This window comes from Gastrolobium bilobum, unplaced genomic scaffold, assembly GCF_033153095.1.
Source record: "Gastrolobium bilobum isolate Gb01-03AN ecotype WA unplaced genomic scaffold, APGP_CSIRO_Gbil_v1 utg102725, whole genome shotgun sequence".
Taxonomy (NCBI): domain Eukaryota; kingdom Viridiplantae; phylum Streptophyta; class Magnoliopsida; order Fabales; family Fabaceae; genus Gastrolobium; species Gastrolobium bilobum.
The window spans coordinates 45,301-67,716 of record NW_026899056.1 but is presented as its reverse complement, the minus strand read 5'-3'; the positions used below and the strand labels follow the sequence as shown (position 1 = coordinate 67,716).

Sequence of the window (22,416 nt, the reverse complement as noted above, 5' to 3'; positions counted from 1 at the left end):
CTCAAGGTCTTGGATCATGCTCTCCTGATCCAACCCACTTAAGTTTGAAGGGGGAATATTAGTGTATATACAGTAGAACTCTTTACTTTAGTCACAACTACTTATTTGTATAAGTTGTTACAGCTGTCAACCATAAGCTGTTACAGCTGTTAGCCACTGTTACAGCTGTTAGCCATTTAGTATATAAATGTTAGCTTCATTTCTCTCTCTGTAATAATGATTCATTTGGTTCAGATTCAATAGAATAATGCTTTCTCTTCATCTCTTTCTCTCTCAACCTTTTCTCTCGCTTTCTCTCATTTTCTTAAGCTTTCCTTTAATGGATCTCTTCTAATAGGACATAACAATGGAGAACCTTTCTAGTAATCTTGTCAACTTCATCAATGTAAACAATGCCTTGCTGAGCAGCTGCTACATTATAATCTGCAGACTGGAAATAAACTTGAGCAATGTTAAAACTATCCATAATACACTGCCATATTACAAAGGAAGGTAGGCATTACTTTTTAGAAAGAGAAAGAGAAGAAAAAAAAATCAGCTCAGCAATAATTAGAGCATATAGTATGACTAAGAACAGTGGGTAAATAAATCAATTCCTCTGCTTACAAGAAAAAAATACAAAATAGAAAGTGCTTACAATGATAACTGTTGAAATTATAATGAATATTTAGTGAAAATGCGTGTTTTGTTTACACACAGCCAATCTTATTTAGGACTAGAGTACAAGAGTTGATCTTATTTAAGTACAAGAGTTATCAATGACTAATTGTAAGGTAGAGCTAATTAACAGCTATTAATGTATATGTGCAATATAAATTATTTAACTTGCATTTGTAATCATCAGTGTAGCGATCATCCTGAATGTAGTCAAAATCACGATCATACTCATAAGATCGCACGATCCTACGAGTTTCATGGTGTTTCGCAATCCCATTCACACAGCGGATCATTCAATGTTGGGATTATGGTGGGATTGCTGGGAAAGCTCGTAAAAACAGTGAGATCATGCGATCAGCATGAGTTAGGGGAGCTGGGCGACCCATGGCTGTAATGGGTTGAGCCAGGCGATCCACACCTCAAATCTTAAAAACAAAAGAATAAAATAAAATAAAATAAAATAAAAATGATGTTCTTCTTCATCCCGCAACTCGATCTTAAGGGGAGTCGACCTTGCATGTCAAACACTGCTGTTCAACCTCTCTCATACTCAACCCAAAACCTGAATCAACCTCTCTCAGACACAACACAGAACAAGATCTCTGTTCAGCTGCAAAAGTGTTCGACTTTTGTCTGTACTGACTGTTCAATCTCTGTTCCGTGTTTGATTGAAGCCTCAGACCTCTGTTCTGCATTTGATTGAAGCCTAAGTCCTTGTTTTGTTGCCCTGAAAATGTCCTTAGGGGGCGTTTGGTAGAGGAGAAATTTTTTTTACTCGGGAATCATGATTTCTAAGAATATGGTGGAAAAATAAGTTTCCCGGGAATGTTACCAAAAAAATTGTTTGGTAGGCCAAAATATACTCGGGAATGTTGAGTTAATTTTCTTGATGCTATGTTTCGTTGTGTTAAATTTTCCCTTGCCATGAGAATCCTAGAATACCACCCCTGGGTGGTATTCTTGGATGGTATTTTCAGAAAATTTTACACACAAAATAAAATCCCGAAAAAATCAAATTCTAGGGAAAATTTTAGAAATCTCGTACCAAACGTGGGTAAATGAGATTACCACCCTCAGTTTCCCGGGAATCCTAAAAAATACCTTCTACCAAACGCCCCCGAATTTGCTACAGAAATCAAAGTAGCTAAGCTGCTTACATTTAGTGTTTTAGTCTGGGCTGTTTACATTAAGTGTTTTAGTTTCATGTGTTGTAAAAAAATTATGTCTTTAGTTTAGGGAAACTAAAAAAATTATGGTGGTAATTGTCTACATCACACTCTACACAACATCCTATTAATTGGGATGTGATCCCCTACTGCCTTTCCTTATGGTACACCCGCAGGATAGGCGGTTTCCTTACACAATTCAAAGAGACTTCATATGCATGGAAACTAAATACAGCTTTAGAAGTTCATGTGTACACAATTACATTCTAAATTCTTTTGTGATTAAAATTGCACTGAACTGATCCATAATTTACCTAATAGAAAAATCTGAGACCCCTATGCATTAATTTAGACTTGATTTTCTATGATCACAACCATGAAAGCATAAAAGTACTTTAACAACTCAAACTTCCCTTTTTCCTATTCCTTGCTGTCATGAAACCAAAGTTAGTTAAGAATAATCAATTAAAAACTGAAAGGATTACAGGAAAATTATTTGCAAAACCAAGAAAACCTATTCTCTTTCCATGGTTGAATCATATTTCAGACATTCAACTGTTTCTTTGTACCCGGTTTATGTTCCAAATATAAATAGAATCTGAGACCCACTTCTCATTAAAAAGCAAGAAAATGTGATTTGAATTTTTATAAATTTACAAAAAAAAATGGTAAAAATCATCCCTAAAAGGAATACAAAATCACTGGTGAAGTTCCAACTTTTCAGAAGAATAACTATGGTGCATGAATATAATATAGACATCAGAATATTTACCATGAGGAGCTTGTATAATATGGACTCCACATCTTCTCCAACATAACCTGCCTGCACAAATGTGGTGTTGGGGTTAGACCTGTAAGTTCCAGAGAACAAAATTTAACACAAAAATCTAGTTTAAAAAAAGCTGAAACATGTAATAAATGTACGTCTTTTAATCAAAGAATAAATTGTTTAAATTTTTTGAGTATATGACATTATATTATTTTTTTGTTGAAATGTTACAGCCTTTCTGACCCTCAGCTGAATTCTTGAAAGGGGAAGAAGGGAAGAAGTGCTACTAAATCCATGGGGAGCTTTATGTATCTTTCAAAACCCCCTGCCCGTTTGTTTGTTCAAATGATAAATCATAACACATAAAAAAAGACCACAAACTTGCCTGCGTGAGTGTAGTTGCATCTGCAATAACAAAGGGAACATTTACAAACCGTGCCAAGGTTTTGGCAAGTAATGTCTTCCCTGTCCTTGAGATGGTATCAAACAAAACAAGTTAGACTAGTAACCAGGAGTAACAAAGCATCAATGATATTTTAAACAAATGAAGGTATGAAGGCAGAAGAAGCAAAGGATTAAGGAACTAAACTTTGTTATCTTAGCAATTTGTTTAATTAATCAAAATGATTTAACAGCAGAATTTGTACTCATAGGGCTCAACACAAAAAATTTATACAGTAGTACAACTAACAAAACGAGAGTGAAACTAAATTCCCTGAGCGTCCAACTCATTTAAACATTTCACGATTCCTAGAATGGAAGCGTGATTACCTTAACATCCCATAATACAATGTTAAAACTATTTACCTGATCCTGTTGGCCCCATTAGAAGAATATTGCTTTTTTCAAGTTCAACTCTATCATCATCATCATCAACAGCATCGGCTTTATCATTGCTTGAATCGCCTGCAGGCCTAGCACTCCAAATAGTAAAAACATGCCCAAAGTAGTATACATACAAATAACATAGTTAATACAAACAAAGATTATTACACTAGAAAAGAAGATTTGTATATAATTGAATTGTATAATATTTGTACAAGAGTTCTCTATTTAAATAATACACTTATAGAGTATTCTAACTATTACAAAATAATAATAAAATAATTCTATTATTTACAATACTCCCCCTCAAGCTGAGAAATTGATATTTATCATTCCCAGCTTGGTAGTAAGTTCTTGAAATCTATCAGTAGGAAGACCCTTGGTTAAGACATCAGCCAATTGACAAATTGACGACCCGAAGGAATATATGGAGTAGTGATCAGTCACTGTCTATACATTTCCAATTGCACACCAAACAATAGCAGCAGAAATAATAGCTGAGAGAAAGTACTATACTAACCACTTTGGTGAAGAAGATTCATGGAATATTCTCTTGTAGTGGTTATAAACTGCCACAGAAAGCACCTGCATATGAGATAGCAAAACAAACTAAAACTGTCAACAAAAAACCACCAAAATAACAATAATAAAATCAGCATTTGAAACAAAGAGGAAAACTATTCTTACAACCTCTTTTCCCTTACAATCTCTTTCAACCACCTTTATGATTATTGGATCAAAATCAAATCAACAGTTACAAAATGACATTAAATGATAGCTGTTGGTTTAATTTTTATTTTGGTTGTAATGAAACAAAAGGAGGAAAAATAAAAAGAAAAGTGACCTTCTTGGCTCTCTCCTGTCCAATTACAAATTTATCAAGTCCCTTGCAAATCTCCTTTGGCGTTGGAAAATCACCCCCCAAATTGGACCCACCCCAAAACCCATCCTTCAAATCCGACCCGGTATAACGGCCGCGGATACCGGAATCGCCGTTACGGACAACAATCCCCTCGCCGGACCACAACTCCGGCGGCTCTCCGCCCTGGGAGCAAGAAACAACGTTAGACACCCTGCCGCCGGCGGCGGCGAGGTTACTGGGGAAACGGGTGGCCTTTCCGAGGAACTCGCCGCGAAGCGAGACGGGTTTGAAAGAGGTGAAGTGATAGGGTGTGTTGGCGAAGGGATCCTCCCACTTGGTTCGGTGCGGTGAGTGGGAATTAACCACGCGACCCGCGTGAGCGTAGCTGAATAACAGGTATCTAAATTGGGACATGGTGAGAATGGCCTTTTGGTTGTGACTCAAGGACTTGGATCGAAACGCTGCCGCAGCAGCCATTGGAGCAGCAGAGAAAATGTGAGGGTTTTTGTTTTTGGGCTGTGGAAGAACGGAATTGAAGAGACAAGTTGGATATAATGGATTCTATGATTGTCATGGATCAAGGGTTAAGATATTTTGTTGATTGATGAAAAGAAGATCAAGATGGAATGAAGACATTGGATAAATGTAACAAGTCGAATGTTTTTTTTTTTTGTTTCTTACTCATCGGATTCTAGATAAACATAGATAAGGTGTTTTCTGCTGGTTCAAGGTTATCTGCAGTTTAACATCTTTGCCATTTACAATTTTTCTTGAGGTTATATTTATAAAAAAAAATTCTATTACAACATTTTACCACTTTTTTTTTTTTTTTTTTTTTTTTTTTTTGAGTAAATACCATTTTTGGTGGGACAAATTTCACGAAACATATTTTAGTCCCTAGCAAATAAAAAGACTTATTGTAGTTCCTAAAAAATTCAAAATGTACCATTTAGTTGAAATTGAGGTCTCACCCATTTAGTTGAAATCGAGGTCCCTCACAAATTCAAAAAAGATCCATATTAGTCCCCATAAGAACTAAAATGCGTCCATTTTGAATTTCTTAGGGACCATGATAAGTCTTTTTATTATTTGCTAGGGACTAAAGCGGGTATCGTAACATTTGTTGAGGACAAAAAAGGTATTTACTCTTATGATTATTAGATCAAAATTAAATTAATAACTCTTATTTAACGGTGGTTGTAAGTAATCACCAATTGATGGGATTTGCAAAGAAAATAAATTTAGAGAAATTTGATTAGTAACAAGGTACCTCACCTGCTATAAGAAAATAGATGATGCAAAGAAATGAAAATAAAGGAAATAATGTTGCATTAATCATGCATTTCATTAAAGTTAACCATTCACATTATGTTTTATGTTTATTCTTATTCACATGGTTTTCATATCATTGAAATATATGTTGAATATGCATAGAATGTTTGTTTCATTTGAATGTATGTTTGTATGCCGTCTGAATGTTTATGTATGTCAAAAGTGAAAAAAGATTTAGTTTGCTAATTGGTCATAATTTGAAAACTCAATATCATTGAGAATTTATTTCTCATTACTATTAAAAGGTGTTACTGCTAGACTTTTTTGGTTTCAGCTGACAAACTGCAAGATAGCCCAAAATGAATGCAAGCCAGTTAAATAAAAACCAACATTGTTTTTGTTAACAAATCATATAATAAATAAATAATCAGAGTAACATATACTTTGCTGTTTTTTTTTTCATGATCAATAGGGCCCAGAAGGTCAGAAGTTTATCTAGACAATTGGAAGAGTCAACAGTTCAATTATGGGTCCCAAGTCCCAACTTTTCCGTAATGAAAATGGAGCCAACCCAGTATTTTTATTTTTGTTTTCACCACCAGTAAACATATTTATTCAGTTCATACACTCCAGAAAAGAATGTGTGAGATGAGATCAGGTCATGAGAAAGAAATAAAGCTCGTACTGCTTAAATCACCATTCATGGAGGGTAATTCTTTTCCGTGCTCAACATCATTGGCTTGTTTTACCAGATGCTATGCTAGTGATTAGAAGCCCAATTATTTGATGCTATGTTCATGTTATATTCTGTTTACTACAATAGAAAACCACTCAAATTCATAATTTGATGTTAAGTTTTGAATTCTATGCAGTTATGGGACTGTGTAGTTTATTATTACGTTGTCAACATAAAGAAAAAGTTTTAATTAATCATGTAAATGTAATTTCAAGAGAACTACTATAATATTATTTATAATCTTCTGCTATTATATTTAAATTAAGTGTGCATCTATACTATTTTTATGTAACAATCCGGTTAGGTAAATGGGGGTGTTAGATAGAAAAGTCTGGCTCTATTTAAAGCAGTTTTATCATTCTCTACTCGAACTCAATAATCGAATTAGTGACTGGTCCTCTATTAAATCGGTTTTGTTATCGTCTTAGTTGAGCTTGTTGAATTTTATGTGAATCAATTGACTCAGGTTTATAGTTCACTCAACTGACTCACTAATTTTACATACATTAGACTCGTGAAAATAAATATTTGTAGAATAAATATTTATAACAAAAATTTTATAAATATAATACTGCGGTAATTTTTGTCTTGCCTTTTCAACATTTGGGAGGTGTTTTGAAGCTTGATAGTATACATGGGTTCATTAATACAACGAGTGGGTTCATGGGATTTGCTTTTGAAAGCCGACTTGGGTTGATGACTTGGGTTGGAATTAGACATTTGTAAAAGGCACGACTTTCTTTTATAGGTAGACACTTGGGTAAATTGAGTATTGTTGAATTTAACTGAGTTTAAATTTTGAAATTTAAGTGTAAAACAATTGATGAATAACTTCTCCGCCACTATTTTTTTGGTTTCTCTCATTGTCTGTGTATGCATAATTTCTCATTCGCTTCATTAGCATTTAGCAGGAAAGTTTTTCCTATAACAACCGATTCAGACATCATTAAACTATCCACTTACCGCCACAGCGGAAAAAAGGAGATTTGAAATAAGTGGGGCGGGGGTAGATAATGCAAGACAATTTTTTTTTTTTTTATAAGGCAAGACAATTTGGTTAAACCCCATGAAAATATACAAATATATACAACATTCACAGCCTCCACCCAGTGCTTTCTACTTGTCTGTTGGCTTTTTCTTGAAAAGGGAATCATGTATTGCAGCTTACCCACTGGTAAGTCTTAGGTCACTGGAGGGTTGCCAATCCGATTATGCCTCTTCACGACAGAACTTGAAGAAACAAGAGCCCTTAACTGAAGAAAGGCACCTACCTTCAACAAAAAATTGTACCTTTTTTCTATCCCAAAATTTGTCTTCCAATTTCAGAGATTAGAATGAGAACATGATCTTTCTTCTAGATGCCAGAGCCAGATTACAAAATGGATCTAAGCTATATGCTCAAGTACATAAACAGGTTGTTACTGCTACAAGAGTTCTTCGTAACTTGAGGGCAGGTTTTAATATCATCTAGATATGAATCTGTCAGGAGTTGTCTGCACCTGATAGTGCCAAACATTGAATTTTGAATTATATCACAATTTAGCATAACTGGAAAGGATGGAGGAAACCAGAGAAATTTGGTGAAATTTGTACGTCTTAACTACATAACCGAAACTAGTTTTATATAGCCAAAAAATAACAAATACAGATATCATGGTTATCGCAATTATCGTAATTACATTATTCTGGTTAGTCTATACAACCAACCTAGGCACTATTTATATGTTCCTGAATGCATTAGGTTTATAGATCTTTTCACTTATATGTTCCTTGCTAAATCCATTCCCAATCTGGAACTTCTATCATTCACACACTTGAGTTCCTAACACTGACGTACCATGTTAATTGCAAACGAGATGTTTGGACAAGTTACTAAAGTAAGTCAATTTTCCTAATTGATCTATATCTCTTTGGATTTGAGAGAAGCTACCCCTGATTTGGCATTTAGCAGAACTATTCCCATTACTCCACCTTTATCCCTAAGAATTATCAAGTTTTTCAATATCTTTAGTCTGAAAGTGATGACAAAGATGTTATTTTACCTGGATAATTGCTTGATGATCATCACATGTACTATGTCATCAATGTACACAACCAAATAAATGCACCTTTCGGTTGAACAATGTTAGAAGATTGAATGGTCAACCCCACTCCAAGTCAAACCAAACTGTTCAACCATAATGCTAATTTTGCTAATCCAAGAGGTTTGAGGCCTAGCAGAGATTTGCGAAGATGACAAAAGAGTCTAAAAGACTTCCTAAGCAACAAATCTAGGAGATTGCTCCATATAGACTTCTCGAGAGAGGTCACTATAGAGAAAAACATATTTTATATCCAATTGACAAAGAGGTCAATGACGAATGACAGCCATAGACAAAAGTAAGCAAATAGAAGCCATTTTTGTCACCAAGGAGAAAGTGTCTCTATAATCCAGTCCTAAAATCATGTATACTCTTTTGCCACCAAACAAGTCTGAAGATGATAAACTTGACCATCAGGGTCAAACCTTAATGGTGAAGATCCACCAATAACCTACAACTGACTTCCCTGGAGAAAGAGGAATGAGGTCCCAAGTACCATTTCTCTAAAGTGCATACATTTCATCAACCATAGTTTGTCCATTGAGAATAGGGAAAAGCCTCACCCGCAGTCTTACGAATAAACACAAAAGACAAAATAGAAAAACAAACATAATGCAAGGGAGATAGACAATGATAACTAAAAGTAAAATAGTGGGGAAAAGGATTATGAGAAGAACTAATACCTTTTTTGAGTCCAATGGGAAAGTAAGCATTAGGAGGCAAAGCCAAAGTATAAGTAGGTGTTAAAGAGGAGTCCGCATTGACCTCATCAGCCACAGGAGTAGAGAGGAATTCAGGAGGTGAAGATCGATGTAGTCGACGATGATAGACCTGTAACGGGCGAACACGAGCTGGGTTATCCTGAGGTGAAGGTGGATGCAACCGACGATGGAAGACCTGTAAGGGGCAAACAAGATTTAGGTTGTCCTGAATACGACTTGTTAGATCATATGAAAAATATCTCATAATATCTTGATTGTACCTTAAAATAGTTTAGAGTATGTTAATAGTTTCCTGATTTCTTTATATTTCATGATTTATTTCCTTATTTAAGCAAGATTTGAAGCCTAATATCATTAAAAATAAGGATTAATGATCACATTGTTGGGAAAAACTCGGTTCCCTCAGATCGGCTCAGGGGCCTTTTGTGCGGAAGTCAATCAACAAGATCCTGATCTCGGATCTCGGCAATACCTCGGCCTGAACTTCACCAGGTCGGGTAGCGCAACGGAAAATCAAAACGAAAACAGGAGAGAGAGAAGAAGAACACAACCAGATTTAACGTGGGAAAACCTTCTCCAATGAAGAAGTAAAAACCCACGGGACCTAGTCCAGATCAGAAATCCACTATGAAAATAATGGTTACAAATAATCAAATACACCAATGTGGTGGTTAACTCAACCTCTCTAAGAATGGTGATAATCAAACTACCTTAGAGATGTTTCACTCAAACTCTCTCTAGAGATCTCTCAAATGCAAAGCATAAAGCTTTTGCTCAAACAATCAAATAATTCTCCCAAATTTGTTCTCTCAAATCTGACCTCTCTAATCTAACCTTGCCTCCACCCTCAACTAATGAGTATATATAGAGGAGGTGGAAATTAGGGTTAGGGTTTTTAGGAAACCCCTCAAATGGGCTTGGGCTTAGTATTGAAGGAGGAAGCCCAACAAATCTCCCCCTCCGACTTCAATGCGTCGGCTTCAGCATCAACCCGGCTCCTTCACAGCAGTCTTCAAATTTTCTTGTTGGAACCGGCTTCGTCATCATGTCGAACCAATTTTGGTCAGTGTGCACCTTGACGAGTTCGAGCTCTCCACCTTCCACCACATCCCGGATCCAGTGATACCTCACATCAATATGCTTAGTGCGGGAGTGATAGGTTGAATTCTTCACAAGATGGATTGCGCTTTAATTGTCACAACCCAGCTCGTACTTGTCTTGATCATGGCCAAGTTCCATGAGGAACTTCTTCATCCACAGCATCTCTTTGCTTGCCTCAGTAGCAGCAATGTACTCAGCCTCAGTTGTAGATAGTGCAACACATTTCTGAAGTCTTGATTGCTAAGAGACAGCTCCTCCGGCAAATCTCATCATGTATCCCGTCGTCGACTTCCTCGAGTCGAAATCTCCCCTTAAATCAGAATCCGAATAGCCTTGCAACTCGGCTTTGCCTTCTCCAAATCGGAGACATAAGTCGGTCGTACCTCGGAGGTACTTGAAGATCCACTTCACTGCTTCCCAGTGCTCTTTGCCAGGGTTTGACAAATACCGGCTTACCATTCCAACAGCATACGCCAAGTCGGGTCTAGTGCAAACCATTGCATACATCAAGCTTCTGACGGCGGATTGGTACGGGACCTTCATCATCTCATCTTTATCTTCATCAGATCTCGGACATTGCTTCTGGTTCAGCTTTATGTGTCCGGCAAGGGGGGTGCTCACTGTTTTGGCTTTATCCATGCTGAATCTCTTCAAAATCTTCTCAATATATTTCTCTTGACTTAGCCACAGTAGCTTCTTCTGTCTATCTCGGATGATCTTGATTCTGAGAATCTGCTTTGCAGGGACGAGGCCCTTCATTGCGAAGGACGAGCTCAACGCCTTTTTCAGGGCGGCTATCCTCGATTTGTCTTTCCCTACAATAAGCATGTCGTCAACATATAACAACAAAATCAGAAAATCTCCGGCCTCATACCTCTTCATAAATACGCAGTGATCGGCTTCAGTCTTCTCAAACTTATGATCAGTCATGAATGATTCAAACTTCTTGTACCACTGCCGAGGTGTTTGCTTCAAGCCATAGAGGCTCTTCTTCAACAGACATACCAAGTCTTCTTGGTCTGGAGTTTGGAATCCTTCAGGTTGCTCCATATATATTTCTTCTTCTAAATCACCGTGAAGAAATGCCGTTTTCACGTCCATTTGTTCTACCTCGAGGTCCATCGAAGCCTCCATAGATAACACGGTTCAGACCGAGGTCATTTTCACCACAGGAGAAAAAACCTCCTCAAAATCAACTCCTTTCTTCTGATTGCAGCCTTTCACTATAATCCGGGCTTTGTATCTCGGCTTTTGCCCGTTCTCTTCATTCTTAATCTTGTAGACCCATTTATTCTTCAAAGCTCGTCTTCCTTTAGGCAACTCGGTCAGCTCATAAGTCTGATTCTCGTACAGAGACTTCATCTCGTCTCGCATTGCCTTTTCCCATTCTTCTTTCTCTGAGCTCGTCACAGCCTCATCATAACTCTGAGGCTCACCGTCTTCAGCAACAACGGTGTATTCATCAGATGGGTATCTCGTAGAGGGTCTTCCTTCTCGAGTTGGATATCTCGGCTGTTCTTCAGCTTGAGAACCCGGTTCATCAATCTCATCCCGAATCTCATCATCAACTCGGACCTCAGTGTCTTGGTCATCATCAGCTTGTTGCTGATCATCAATTTCTTCATTTTCTTGATTTTCTCCCCCTGCTTCAGCTCGGACAGGAGGGACGGGTTCTTCATGTCTGACAGTAACCCGGACTTTGGGCTTCGAGATGTCATGAATGTTCTCATGCTCATGAAAGATCACATCTCGGCTTCTCACGATCTTCTTATTGATTGGATCCCAAAGTCGGAACCCGAACTCATATCTCGGCGAACCAAGATAAATGCATTCTTTAGTCTTTGCATCAAGTTTGGCCCTTTCATCTTTAGGGATATGCACGAAAGCTCGGCATCCAAACACTTTCAGTTGATTGTAGGCCGCTTTCCGACCTGTCCAGACTTCTTCTGGAATTTCTCCTTCAAGTGGTCGTGATGGTGAGAGGTTGATTAAATCAACAGCAGTTTTGACGGCTTCTCCCCAGAATGATTTCGGCAATTCGGCATTGGATAACATGCTTCGGACCTTCTCTTAAATAGTTCTGTTCATCCTCTCAGCCAGTCCATTCAACTGTGGAGTCTTGGGGGGCGTCTTCTCAAGTCGGATCCCGGCCGCTCTGCAATATGCATCAAATGGGCCGCAATACTCACCACCATTGTCAGATCGGACCACCTTCAATTTCTTTCCAGTCTCCCTTTCAACCATTGCATGGAATTCTTTAAAGGATTGGAGTACCTGGTCTTTAGTCTTCAACAAATATACCCACACTTTGCGCGAATGGTCATCAATAAATGAAACAAAGTACTGAGCTCCTCCAAGAGATTTCTCCGACATGGAGCAAACATCAGTATGGACGAGGTCAAGAATATTCCTTCGTCTTCTTGGTTGATCCGGTCTCACAAAAGAAACCCGGTGCTGCTTTCCAGCTAGGCAGTGCGTGCAACTCTCCAACGCTTGGCCTTTCAACCCGGTCAATAATCTTTTCTTGTTCAGGATCTGTAGCCCTTTCTCGCTCATGTGGCCGAGGCGCTTGTGCCATAGCTCCAAGCTAGGTTCATCTCGAACAGAATTAGCTTCTCCGCCATTGATCTTTCCTTGCATCACGTACAAGGAGCCTTCTTTCTTACCTCGGGCCACGACCAAATTTCCCTTGGCCAGCTTCCATCTCACACTACCGAAGTAGTTCACTAACCCGACATCATCCAGTTTGCCTACCGAGATTAGGTTCAAACGCATGTCAAGAACATGCCTCACATCCTTCAACACAAGTCGGCACCCGACATCTGTGGTCAGAGTTACATCACTGACACCAACAATCTTGCTGGTCACTTGATTTCCCATCTTCACGACTCCAAAATCACCACCTCGATAAGAGGAGAAAAAACCTTTGTGTGGAGTGGAGTAACGTGGAAGGAGGCACCGGAGTCAACAATCCAGGTGCAGTCATCATATGCAACATTCAAATAATTATCCTCACCAAGGAGGAATATCTCGGCATCCGGGTTGGCAGCCACCGCAGTGGTACTCTTGTCTTCCCTCTTCTTGGGAATAATCTGATCCGGCTTCACAGAGTCGTTCTTCTCATCATTTTGTAGGGTCCAGCAGTCTGGCTTCTTATGGCCTGTCTTTCCACAGTAAAAGCACTTCAACTCATATTTCGGCTTTGACCGACCTCTGGACTTGTCTCGTCTGTCACGACCTCTACCTCGGCTTTTGCTTCTACCGCGGGAGTCAGATTTCCCTTTGTTCTCAGTAACGTTGGCCTCAGACGTACTCGAAGTACCTCGTTCTCTTCTCCTGGATTCTTCGCCCAGGAGGCTGTCTGTCACGACATCCATCTTCAATTTTCCATCTGGAGTCGAGTTATTCAGGGTCACCACCAGAGTATCCCAGCTTTCTGGCAGCGAGCTCAACAGCAGCAATGCCTGCAATTCTTCATCAATTTTCATATCAGCCTTTGACAGCTGATTCACAATACCTTTGTAGGTGTTCAGGTGTTCAATCATGCTCATGTCGTCCTTGTATTCAAGCTTAACAAGTCGGCGAACCAGGTGTGCTTTGTTCCTGGGAGTCTTCTTCTGAATCATGGACTCTAATTCCGTCCACAACTCATACGCGTTCGTGAATTCGGACACGTGCTCAAAGAAGCTTTTATCAATATATTTCCTGATCGTGGCTACCGCCTTCCGACTCAGGATCTCCCACTCCTTATCTGTCTTGCCTGCTGGTCTCTCATCAAGGATAATGGACTCATGCAAATCTTTGCAGTAGAGATGATCTTCCATCATCGGTCTCCAATATGTGAAATTATCTGCGGTCAACTTGAACATATCTCCATCATGAGTTATGCCACTGGTCTCCATCTCGTCTCCCTCAGAACCCGTCAAACTCGGGCTCTGATACCACTGTTGGGAAAAACTCGGTTCCTTCAGATCGGCTCAGGGGCCTTTTGTGCGGAAGTCAATCAACAAGATCCTGATCTCGGATCTCGGCAATACCTCGGCCTGAACTTCACTAGGTCGGGTAGCGCAGCGGAAAATCAAAACGAAAACAGGAGAGAAAGAAGAAGAACACAACCAGATTTAACGTGGGAAAACCTTCTCCAATGAAGAAGTAAAAACCCACGGGACCTAGTCCAGATCAGAAATCCACTATGAAAATAATGGTTACAAATAATCAAATACACCAATGTGGTGGTTAACTCAACCTCTCCAAGAATGGTGATAATCAAACTACCTTAGAGATGTTTCACTCAAACTCTCTCTAGAGATCTCTCAAATGCAAAGCATAAAGCTTTTGCTCAAACAATCAAATAATTCTCTCAAATTTGTTCTCTCAAATCTGACCTCTCTAATCTAACCTTGCCTCCACCCTCAACTAATGAGTATATATAGAGGAGGTGGAAATTAGGGTTAGGGTTTTTAGGAAACCCCTCAAATAGGCTTGGGCTTAGTATTGAAGGAGGAAGCCCAACACACATAACTTATCAATATGAATTTTATATGATTCTCTCTTTTCTATCTTCAATACCTAGATCCCCATACTTGACCATGGTAGCACAGGGGTATCATACTTTGTGACTTGTGTTGTCACTATTACACTGATAAGTTTCTTAATACCTGAAACTTATTATAACGATATCATTATTTCCATGATTCTTTTCTTCATGTCTCTCTCACCAAATCCTAACCTTGTTATGCCACTACACAATGTTCCTTTCCTCCTTGCCACATCTCAATACCAACACTTTACTCCAACTACGCCTCCTACCGGCAACCCACCACCACACCATTCTGGCCTTGACCTTTGTCCTAGCCGTGCTCCGGCCACAGTCTTTGTCGTTGATACTCTGACTCTGTCTCTATCTGCTTGGCCTTATTCATGCAACTCTCTTCCCATCGATGATCATTCCAGTGAATTTTTCTATACCAATGAGACAAATAGTGATGTATTAGTAATGAATTGTTGTAATTTATATCAGTTGCCCATTGTGAATCATACCGATAGTGATTTCTCCTATTTCAATGATGATTGATGCCAACAATGAATTCTCCATGATTGTGATGCACACTTCTCTCAATATCAATTTTTTTGGGTCTCCAAAATTTCTTGTGGTTTAAAGTAAATGAAACCACATCTATTCTTTAAACATTCACTAGAGGAAAAACTCACTATTCTTGCACGACTCGAGGGAGATATGTTTGCATAACAAGGAAAGAATTCTACAATATCTTAAATCTACACTTGGGAGAGGATTGTTATTCCCAAAAAGTGAAAACTTGTACTTAGAAGTGTATATTGATAGTAATTATGCAATATCCCATTACTGATAAGAGATCAACATCTAATTATTGTATGTTTCTTTGTGCAAATTTAGTAACACAGAGTGTAAAACAAAATGTGGTAGCTTGTTTAAGTGCAACGGTAGAATTTCGAGCTACGGATCAAGGGGTTTGTGAATTATTATAGCTGAAAGTTGTACTAAACAAACTCAAAGTTAAATATGAAAGACCCATGAAGTTGTGTTGTGATAATAAATCTACCATTTGTATAACTCATAATCCAATTCATGATAGAACAAAACACATTAAGATTGACTGTCACTTCATCAAGGAATAATTAGATAGCAGGCACTTCAAAAATAGGTGAGCCTTCGAACAATGATAAAGTTGCTCCTTTGTGACCAGAAGGTTATGGGTTTGAGTTTGAGAAACAATCTCTTTGTAAAAATACAAGGGTAAAACTGCATACAATCAACCCGTACCCTCACAAGTCGAGGAACCTTGTACACCAGAATGCTTTTTGTATCATTTGAGGACTTCAATTAGCTAATTTGTTGACTAAGTGACTTCCCACTGAGAGAGTTGAAGACCTTATTAACAAGAGGAAATGATAAATATCCATTGACCAAATTAAGGGGAGGTTTTGTAAATACAGTTTGAATAATTCTGTAATTATTATAAACTTGTTTTTCCCTTTTATTAAAGAGATTATGATTGGACATATTATAGGTCTGATTTGCTTTGTATCGTTTCCCTAGAATAACTCTTTATTAAGAAAGTAATTATTCTCGTTAATATATACATAAATTATAAGCATATGTACATGAATATTAAAAAATAATATTCATTATTTCAGATTTCAACTACCTATGCGATGAATCTAAACATGGCTTCCGGTAATAACATTTAAAGCCTAAGCATCAACCCCATAGTAACACCAAAAATAAAACATTTTAAAGCCATCTAACTAGCACTCATCATTTCACACAACTACGTAAACCACCTGCCATATGCTTGCATGTCGATAGAGTCAAATAAGCATGCAATAATCTGAGATTCTTTTGTTGATTAATCAGCATCCCATTTCAGAGTTTGATCAGTATGTTAGCATACACTTAAAAAAAAAAAAAAAAATAGAGAGGAAAGATCGTTAATGCTTTTAATAGTATAACTTCCTAAAAAATTTAAAGTAAATCAAACTGTTCTAACTTCTCAACTATAAAAAACAACAACGATAAAAACAACAAGTGAATATGTATCAAAAAACAAAAAACAAAAAATGAATAAATAAAATATCATGATTCCTATTCACCTTCAAACCACATACAAGGTCTTAAAAATCACCTGGGCTTAGTATTCTGATTTCCATGCAGAAAAGTTACCTGAGTTGCATATAATGAACTTTGAGCCAAAAGCTTAAGAAAATCATTCTTCTTTTTATTGAAATTGAATTTTGCAATCTCCAGCGAAGTTTGTTCCCTTTTTGTGTCCTCCAGAATCTTTTCCTTCTTCCATTTAATATCGTTCATTTGCCTCTCAATTCCACCGTGGTTATCAGGCCCCTTTGGTCCTCCTGGTCTGGGGAATCTAACATCCACATCTTCCCTAATATCATGGACAACCGCCAAGCCCCCAAAATATTAAAACAAAATAAGGAAAATAATTAGTCATGACAAATAAAATGGGTAATCAGTTCCTAGAGTTCTATAAACCATTCTCCATTAAGCCCTGATTAACGAAAGTATGGCTGAGGCTGTTTATAACGAGGTTGTTTCTCGAATTCAAACATGTAACCTCACGGTCACAAAAAAGCAATTTCACTATTGCTCTAGGCTTACCCTCTTCCTAGAGTTTTATAGAGACTTTTTATTTCACATCTTTGATGATTGCATTCTTCTACAAACAAACAACAGCAGCATTCTGATGTTCCCAAAATCAAAACTATTCTTCGAAAAGGATTTTAAATTGATTTCAAAAACTTAAAACAGTTATTCATCATTAAACACAGGAAACAGGTATCAAAGACAAAACCTTAAATTTACAAGGTTCAATGTTTATCCTTGAGGTTCCATTTTGAGTGATACGTATATTCTTACAATCATATTATCTAGTAAAAGATTGTGATAATCGACACTGTAGGTCCCTTTTATAGATAGGGTTACTCTCCTAAACTGTTCATTCAACTGAATCACATGTTAAGCTATTCAAGAAATGTTAGAGAAATATAATATAAAAACTATTGATTAGGCCATCACTTACAAGCTTAAGTTTTTAGGTGATATGGATGTTTATCATGATACGTGACCCCGGTCACGAGTTCAATTCTCATCACCTCTACTTTCTAGTGGATTTAATTCAGCACAAGATAGAACCAAAAAATAGGTCTGTGCAATATCTATGTTTCAAGCTCAAAGGACTCTTGCATATTGGATTGAAATGGTTCTTTACAAGAAAGAAAATCTTCTTCTCAACAATGTACCAATAAAAAAGAAAGAAAAAGAAAAAAAACTCTCCATTACAAAGTGGTTGTTTCCCGAATTCGAACTCATGACCTTTCAATCACAATAGAACAATGATAAAACTTCTCCAGGCTTGCCCTATTTTGCTTCTCAAGAATGTACCTGTTAGATATATAGTTATTAGCTACATTTGTGTAATTAAAGTAAAACCATGTGACTGGTACACTCGGAAAACATTGATTCTTTGGAATAAATGGAAACGGAAGCAACTTGTTGAAGTTATGAATTCACCATATGGGTCCTCTGCATGGTATCTAGAGCTTGGAGGATAAAACCATAATGCCCCATCTACTGGGCCTAGTACCTGCTGTGTACCGAAATACCTTATAACCATTGATGACCAATACGAGTGACGATCTCTCTGGCTATGGTTCACACCAGCTCTCAAATCTCCAATATTTCGCTCTATACCTATTTCAGACATGCTCAGAACAATCCACCATAGTTTTCTATTGCCATACTGATGTAGAACCAGTACAGAAGAGAGCCAAGAATCCTCACGGTTCCAACAATCCGAAATGTTCGAAATTCCGAAACAGAATCCTTGGGATTCAAAATCAATAACCTTTTTTTTTGTGGTAATAAAATCGACAACCTTTTTTTTACCAAAATATAAAATAAAAAATCAATAACCTTTATTATCAATTTCAAAGTCCGAATAACAAAAGGCCCTTAAAGGATATTTATATTTTATAGTGCAAAGGGGTATAAATGAGCCAGATTATAAGCTTGACATTAGTCTAAATAGGCCAAGCCAGACTTTAGTCTAAATGAGCTAGGTCTATATAAATTATTTCAAGTCTGACTTGACTTGTTAACCTGATACAAGCTAAATTATAAGCTTGGTCTAACTTGTTTTTAAAAATACAAGGCTTGACCTGACCTATCAAGCCTGTCAAACCTTCAAAAATAATATATTGTACTATGTAAATTATAGGTTATAATTACTTTGTAGAGCTGAACACAACCCAAAATATTGACAATTTAATTACGTTGTTGAAAATAAAAAACAATCAATCGAATCGAACTGTAATACAAAAAAAAAAATATGGAAAACAATGAGGACTTACTATCAGCTCAGAAGATATCCACCAACTAACTTATATGAGAATTTCCCAAGAAAAATAATTAAATAAATAAAGAGAAACAAATAAAAAATAAATCACAGACATAAACACATGTCCAACAAGGCACCAAAAAGAACAAGATATGTATATGCATACAACACACATAAATCAAATAATATGTTTTTTTTTTATGGAAATTTTGGAAAGAGGCAATTTTTTCAAAGAGATAAAAAAGAGAGCAAACATTAGAAAGAATAAGGACTTACTATCAGCTGTGAAAATTTTGAGTGTCGATGGTGAGCGATGGACGGTTTGGAAAGTATAAGAAGTTGAGAATTGTTAAAGAAGCATAAAGCCATTAATGTAGCCTCACTCATCAGCTTAAGCTTTTGAGTTGAATTAGTTTTTTACATGTTATTAAAGCCTCGGTGTCACAGTGTTTGATTCTCACCGCCCCTCACTTTCTCTTGTGGAATTTCTTAGCATAGGAAGGTGGACCTGTGCGTTGTCCACTCTTCAAGCCTAGTGGGCTCTTGTGTGAGGGGGTGTTAGAGATATATAAAACCATTACTGTAGCCTCACCTACCAGTTTAAGCTTTTGGGTTGAAATGGTTCTTTACAGAAAGGGATAGAATAGCAGAGAAATTTGATAGAAAATAGGAGAGTTGTGGCGGCTAAGGAATTTGGTTAAGAAAAAATGTGTTTGCCAAATTAGAAGAGAAAAGATTATAAAAAAATTCAAAAATCATAAACCATTATTTTATTAAAGGGAAAAAAGTTTCCGATGTTACTTTAAATAACTTTATCTAATGTTCATCGAAACGACGTTGTTTTGGGGTTGAAAAATTAAAAAATTAGAGTGATAAAGACTATTATAACCCTAAAATAAATTAAAATTACAAAAATACCATGATTTCCGTCCCAAAACGACGTCGTTTTGATGAACATTAGATAAAGTTATCTAAAGTAACATCAGAAAAAACAAACCCTTTATTAAAAGTTAAAAAGATATCATTTTATTGAAAATAACAAGATATTATTTTATTGAAAAACAAAAACATTATTTTATTAAAAAATAACAACATATTATTTTATTAAAAATATAATAAAATAAAATATTATTTATTAAAATATACAAGTCGTGCCTGAGGCTTAGAGAACAGACCTGCTAAAATAGGTTTGTGGCCTGATTTCTAAACAAGTCTTTTAATGAGCTCAAGCCTGTGTTATTTTTAAAACCGGTCAAGCCAAGTCAGGCGAAAGACAGGCTAAACTATAGGGCCCTAACAAGTCGATTGACCCATTTACGCCCCTAAGTGCAAAGTTAATCAAAATCCTAGACAAATCCTAATTAAATATAAAATCTTAATAAAATCAAATAGGAAATTCTAATAAAATAATTTTTTTTTCAAAAAGCATATAACTTATTAAACATAAAATCCCTAAAAAATATGGAAAGATCCCAAAAATAAGGAATATTTCTTAGATGATTAAAAATAACATGAGAATCACTAAATAACATAATAATTTTGTCGTGACCTAACTTCGAGTCCATAATCGATATTAGGCTAAATTTAATCTTAACATCAATTAGCCTGACAAATCTAACTTATCAGCCTAATACATTTACATTTATCAAATTTCCAATTAACCAGCTTGTAGAAATAGTGGAGCAACTCTAGAATATAAAATATAAGTCTTCTAGAAAAATAAAAAAATATAAACTTTGCCCACATGAAACGATGTGTCAAGCTCACCACTGACAACCAAACAGACTCTCACAATTAAACCGGAGGATTAAAATCAGATTTTAATTCTGTAACTATACATGTGAAAATACAAAATTAAGATAGGGGTGAGTTGCAATGCAACTCAATGAGTAAGTAATATCACAAGCAGGTCAAGATAACATTTAAAATTAATATTTAATTCAAAATATAAATATAAAAATCCTCAAATCCCAAATCAGTTTTTATATATAACAAAAATTAATATCTTATCAAAATAATATGTAGATGAAAACAAACAACTTTGAAAAGCAAATTTTCAATCCAAACCAATTCATATAATTTAGAAATCCACACTTTACAAAAATAATATATACATTGAAGTGAGAGTATACTCAAACACAGAACTACAACATATCAATCACAGGCTCCCCGCCTGTAAATTTAATGTGATCACAATACCAGGCTCTCCAACCAGAAAATATAATCATAACAATACCAGGTCACCGCCTGAAATAAATTAATAATAAAATCTCCGCCTGTAAATAAATTGTGGTGCACCATGGCTAACATTTATTGTTGATAGCACACAGTATTTTGACGAAGTCATTCCCCAAAATCAATTTCAAAAACATAAGACATATGGCATAATACAACTATGGCTACAACAACATGTCAACTTGGGAGTTTGAAGCAATTGCGGAAAGAAATTCCATTTGTTTACCTACGGCATAAGACACATTTTTGTGATGATCAAACAACACTGCATATTGCCTCCAATCCTACCTTCCATGAAAGGAACAAGCAAATTGAGATTGACTACAAATATACGAGAGAAAAGATACTTTCAGGAGACATGGTACCCACCTTTTGTCAACTCAATCAGCTAGCTAACATTCTCACGAAATCTCTAAGAGGAAACTCAATTAAATAATAAGTAACAACCTTGGTGCACATGATATATATTTTCTAGCTTAAGGAGTGTTAGATAAATAGAAAATAATCTTAGAAAATAGTAATAGTAATTTGTGTAATTAGTGTACACCTGTAGAATTGGGTAAAATTGAAAATAAGTTGATTCTTTAGTATAAATAGTAATAAGTGATTTGTTCAGGTCATGCATTCATCATATTGGTTCTATTTCCTTTCTCATCTTCTACAATACCATAAGTTGAAATATAATATTCATTATTTTTTAAGGACATTATACCATTGAAGAACCATGTACAAGATACACACAAACAATAATTAAAACACAAAGAGCACCAAATTCAGGGTAAAGATTCATTTTTAACAATCTCTTAAGGTAATTATGATCAATTTTTCACCTAACATGTTTTGGTGTTTGGCTTGTGGGATTTTTGAGGAATTTCAATTTCAGACAATCAGCAAAACTAGGAGGCTCTCTAGTTTTAATTTCATGCTTTTCTTTCTTGGTAAAAATCTAGTTTATTTTTATCTTTCTCTCACTAATGACCTTCTATTTTCAAAAGGAGAACATGAACCTTACTACCAAAGTTATTCTCATTTCCAGGATGGCATAATGATGGGCCAGAAATAATTAGTTAGTTAGTTAAAGAATTGCTTCTAG

At 36.4% G+C, this 22,416-nt stretch overlaps 1 protein-coding gene across 1 annotated transcript; it reads right to left on the bottom strand.

The window, feature by feature from the left end:
- Positions 1-266: 266 nt before the first annotated feature.
- Positions 267-5,004, bottom strand: LOC133286689 (CLP protease regulatory subunit CLPX1, mitochondrial-like). Its single transcript, XM_061484137.1, has 6 exons — positions 4,262-5,004; positions 3,938-4,002; positions 3,400-3,506; positions 2,974-3,057; positions 2,596-2,642; positions 267-430 (listed from the first exon to the last, which is right to left on the bottom strand). The coding sequence occupies exons 1-6, from the start codon at positions 4,754-4,756 to the stop codon at positions 317-319; spliced, it is 912 nt and encodes a 303-aa protein (XP_061340121.1). The 5' UTR covers positions 4,757-5,004; the 3' UTR covers positions 267-316.
- Positions 5,005-22,416: the final 17,412 nt, after the last annotated feature.

What these genes read in the sequence shown, in the direction of transcription:
- LOC133286689 (XM_061484137.1), bottom strand. Translation starts at nt 4,756, where the DNA reads ATGGCTGCTGCGGCAGCGTTTCGATCCAAGTCCTTGAGTCACAACCAA. An exon ending in GACAGGAGAGAGCCAAGAAG is followed by an intron (nt 4,003 to 4,261) that starts GTCACTTTTCTT and finishes TCTCATATGCAG; the next exon opens with GTGCTTTCTGTGGCAGTTTA. An exon ending in TATTATACAAGCTCCTCATG is followed by an intron (nt 431 to 2,595) that starts GTAAATATTCTG and finishes GTTTATTTCCAG; the next exon opens with TCTGCAGATTATAATGTAGC.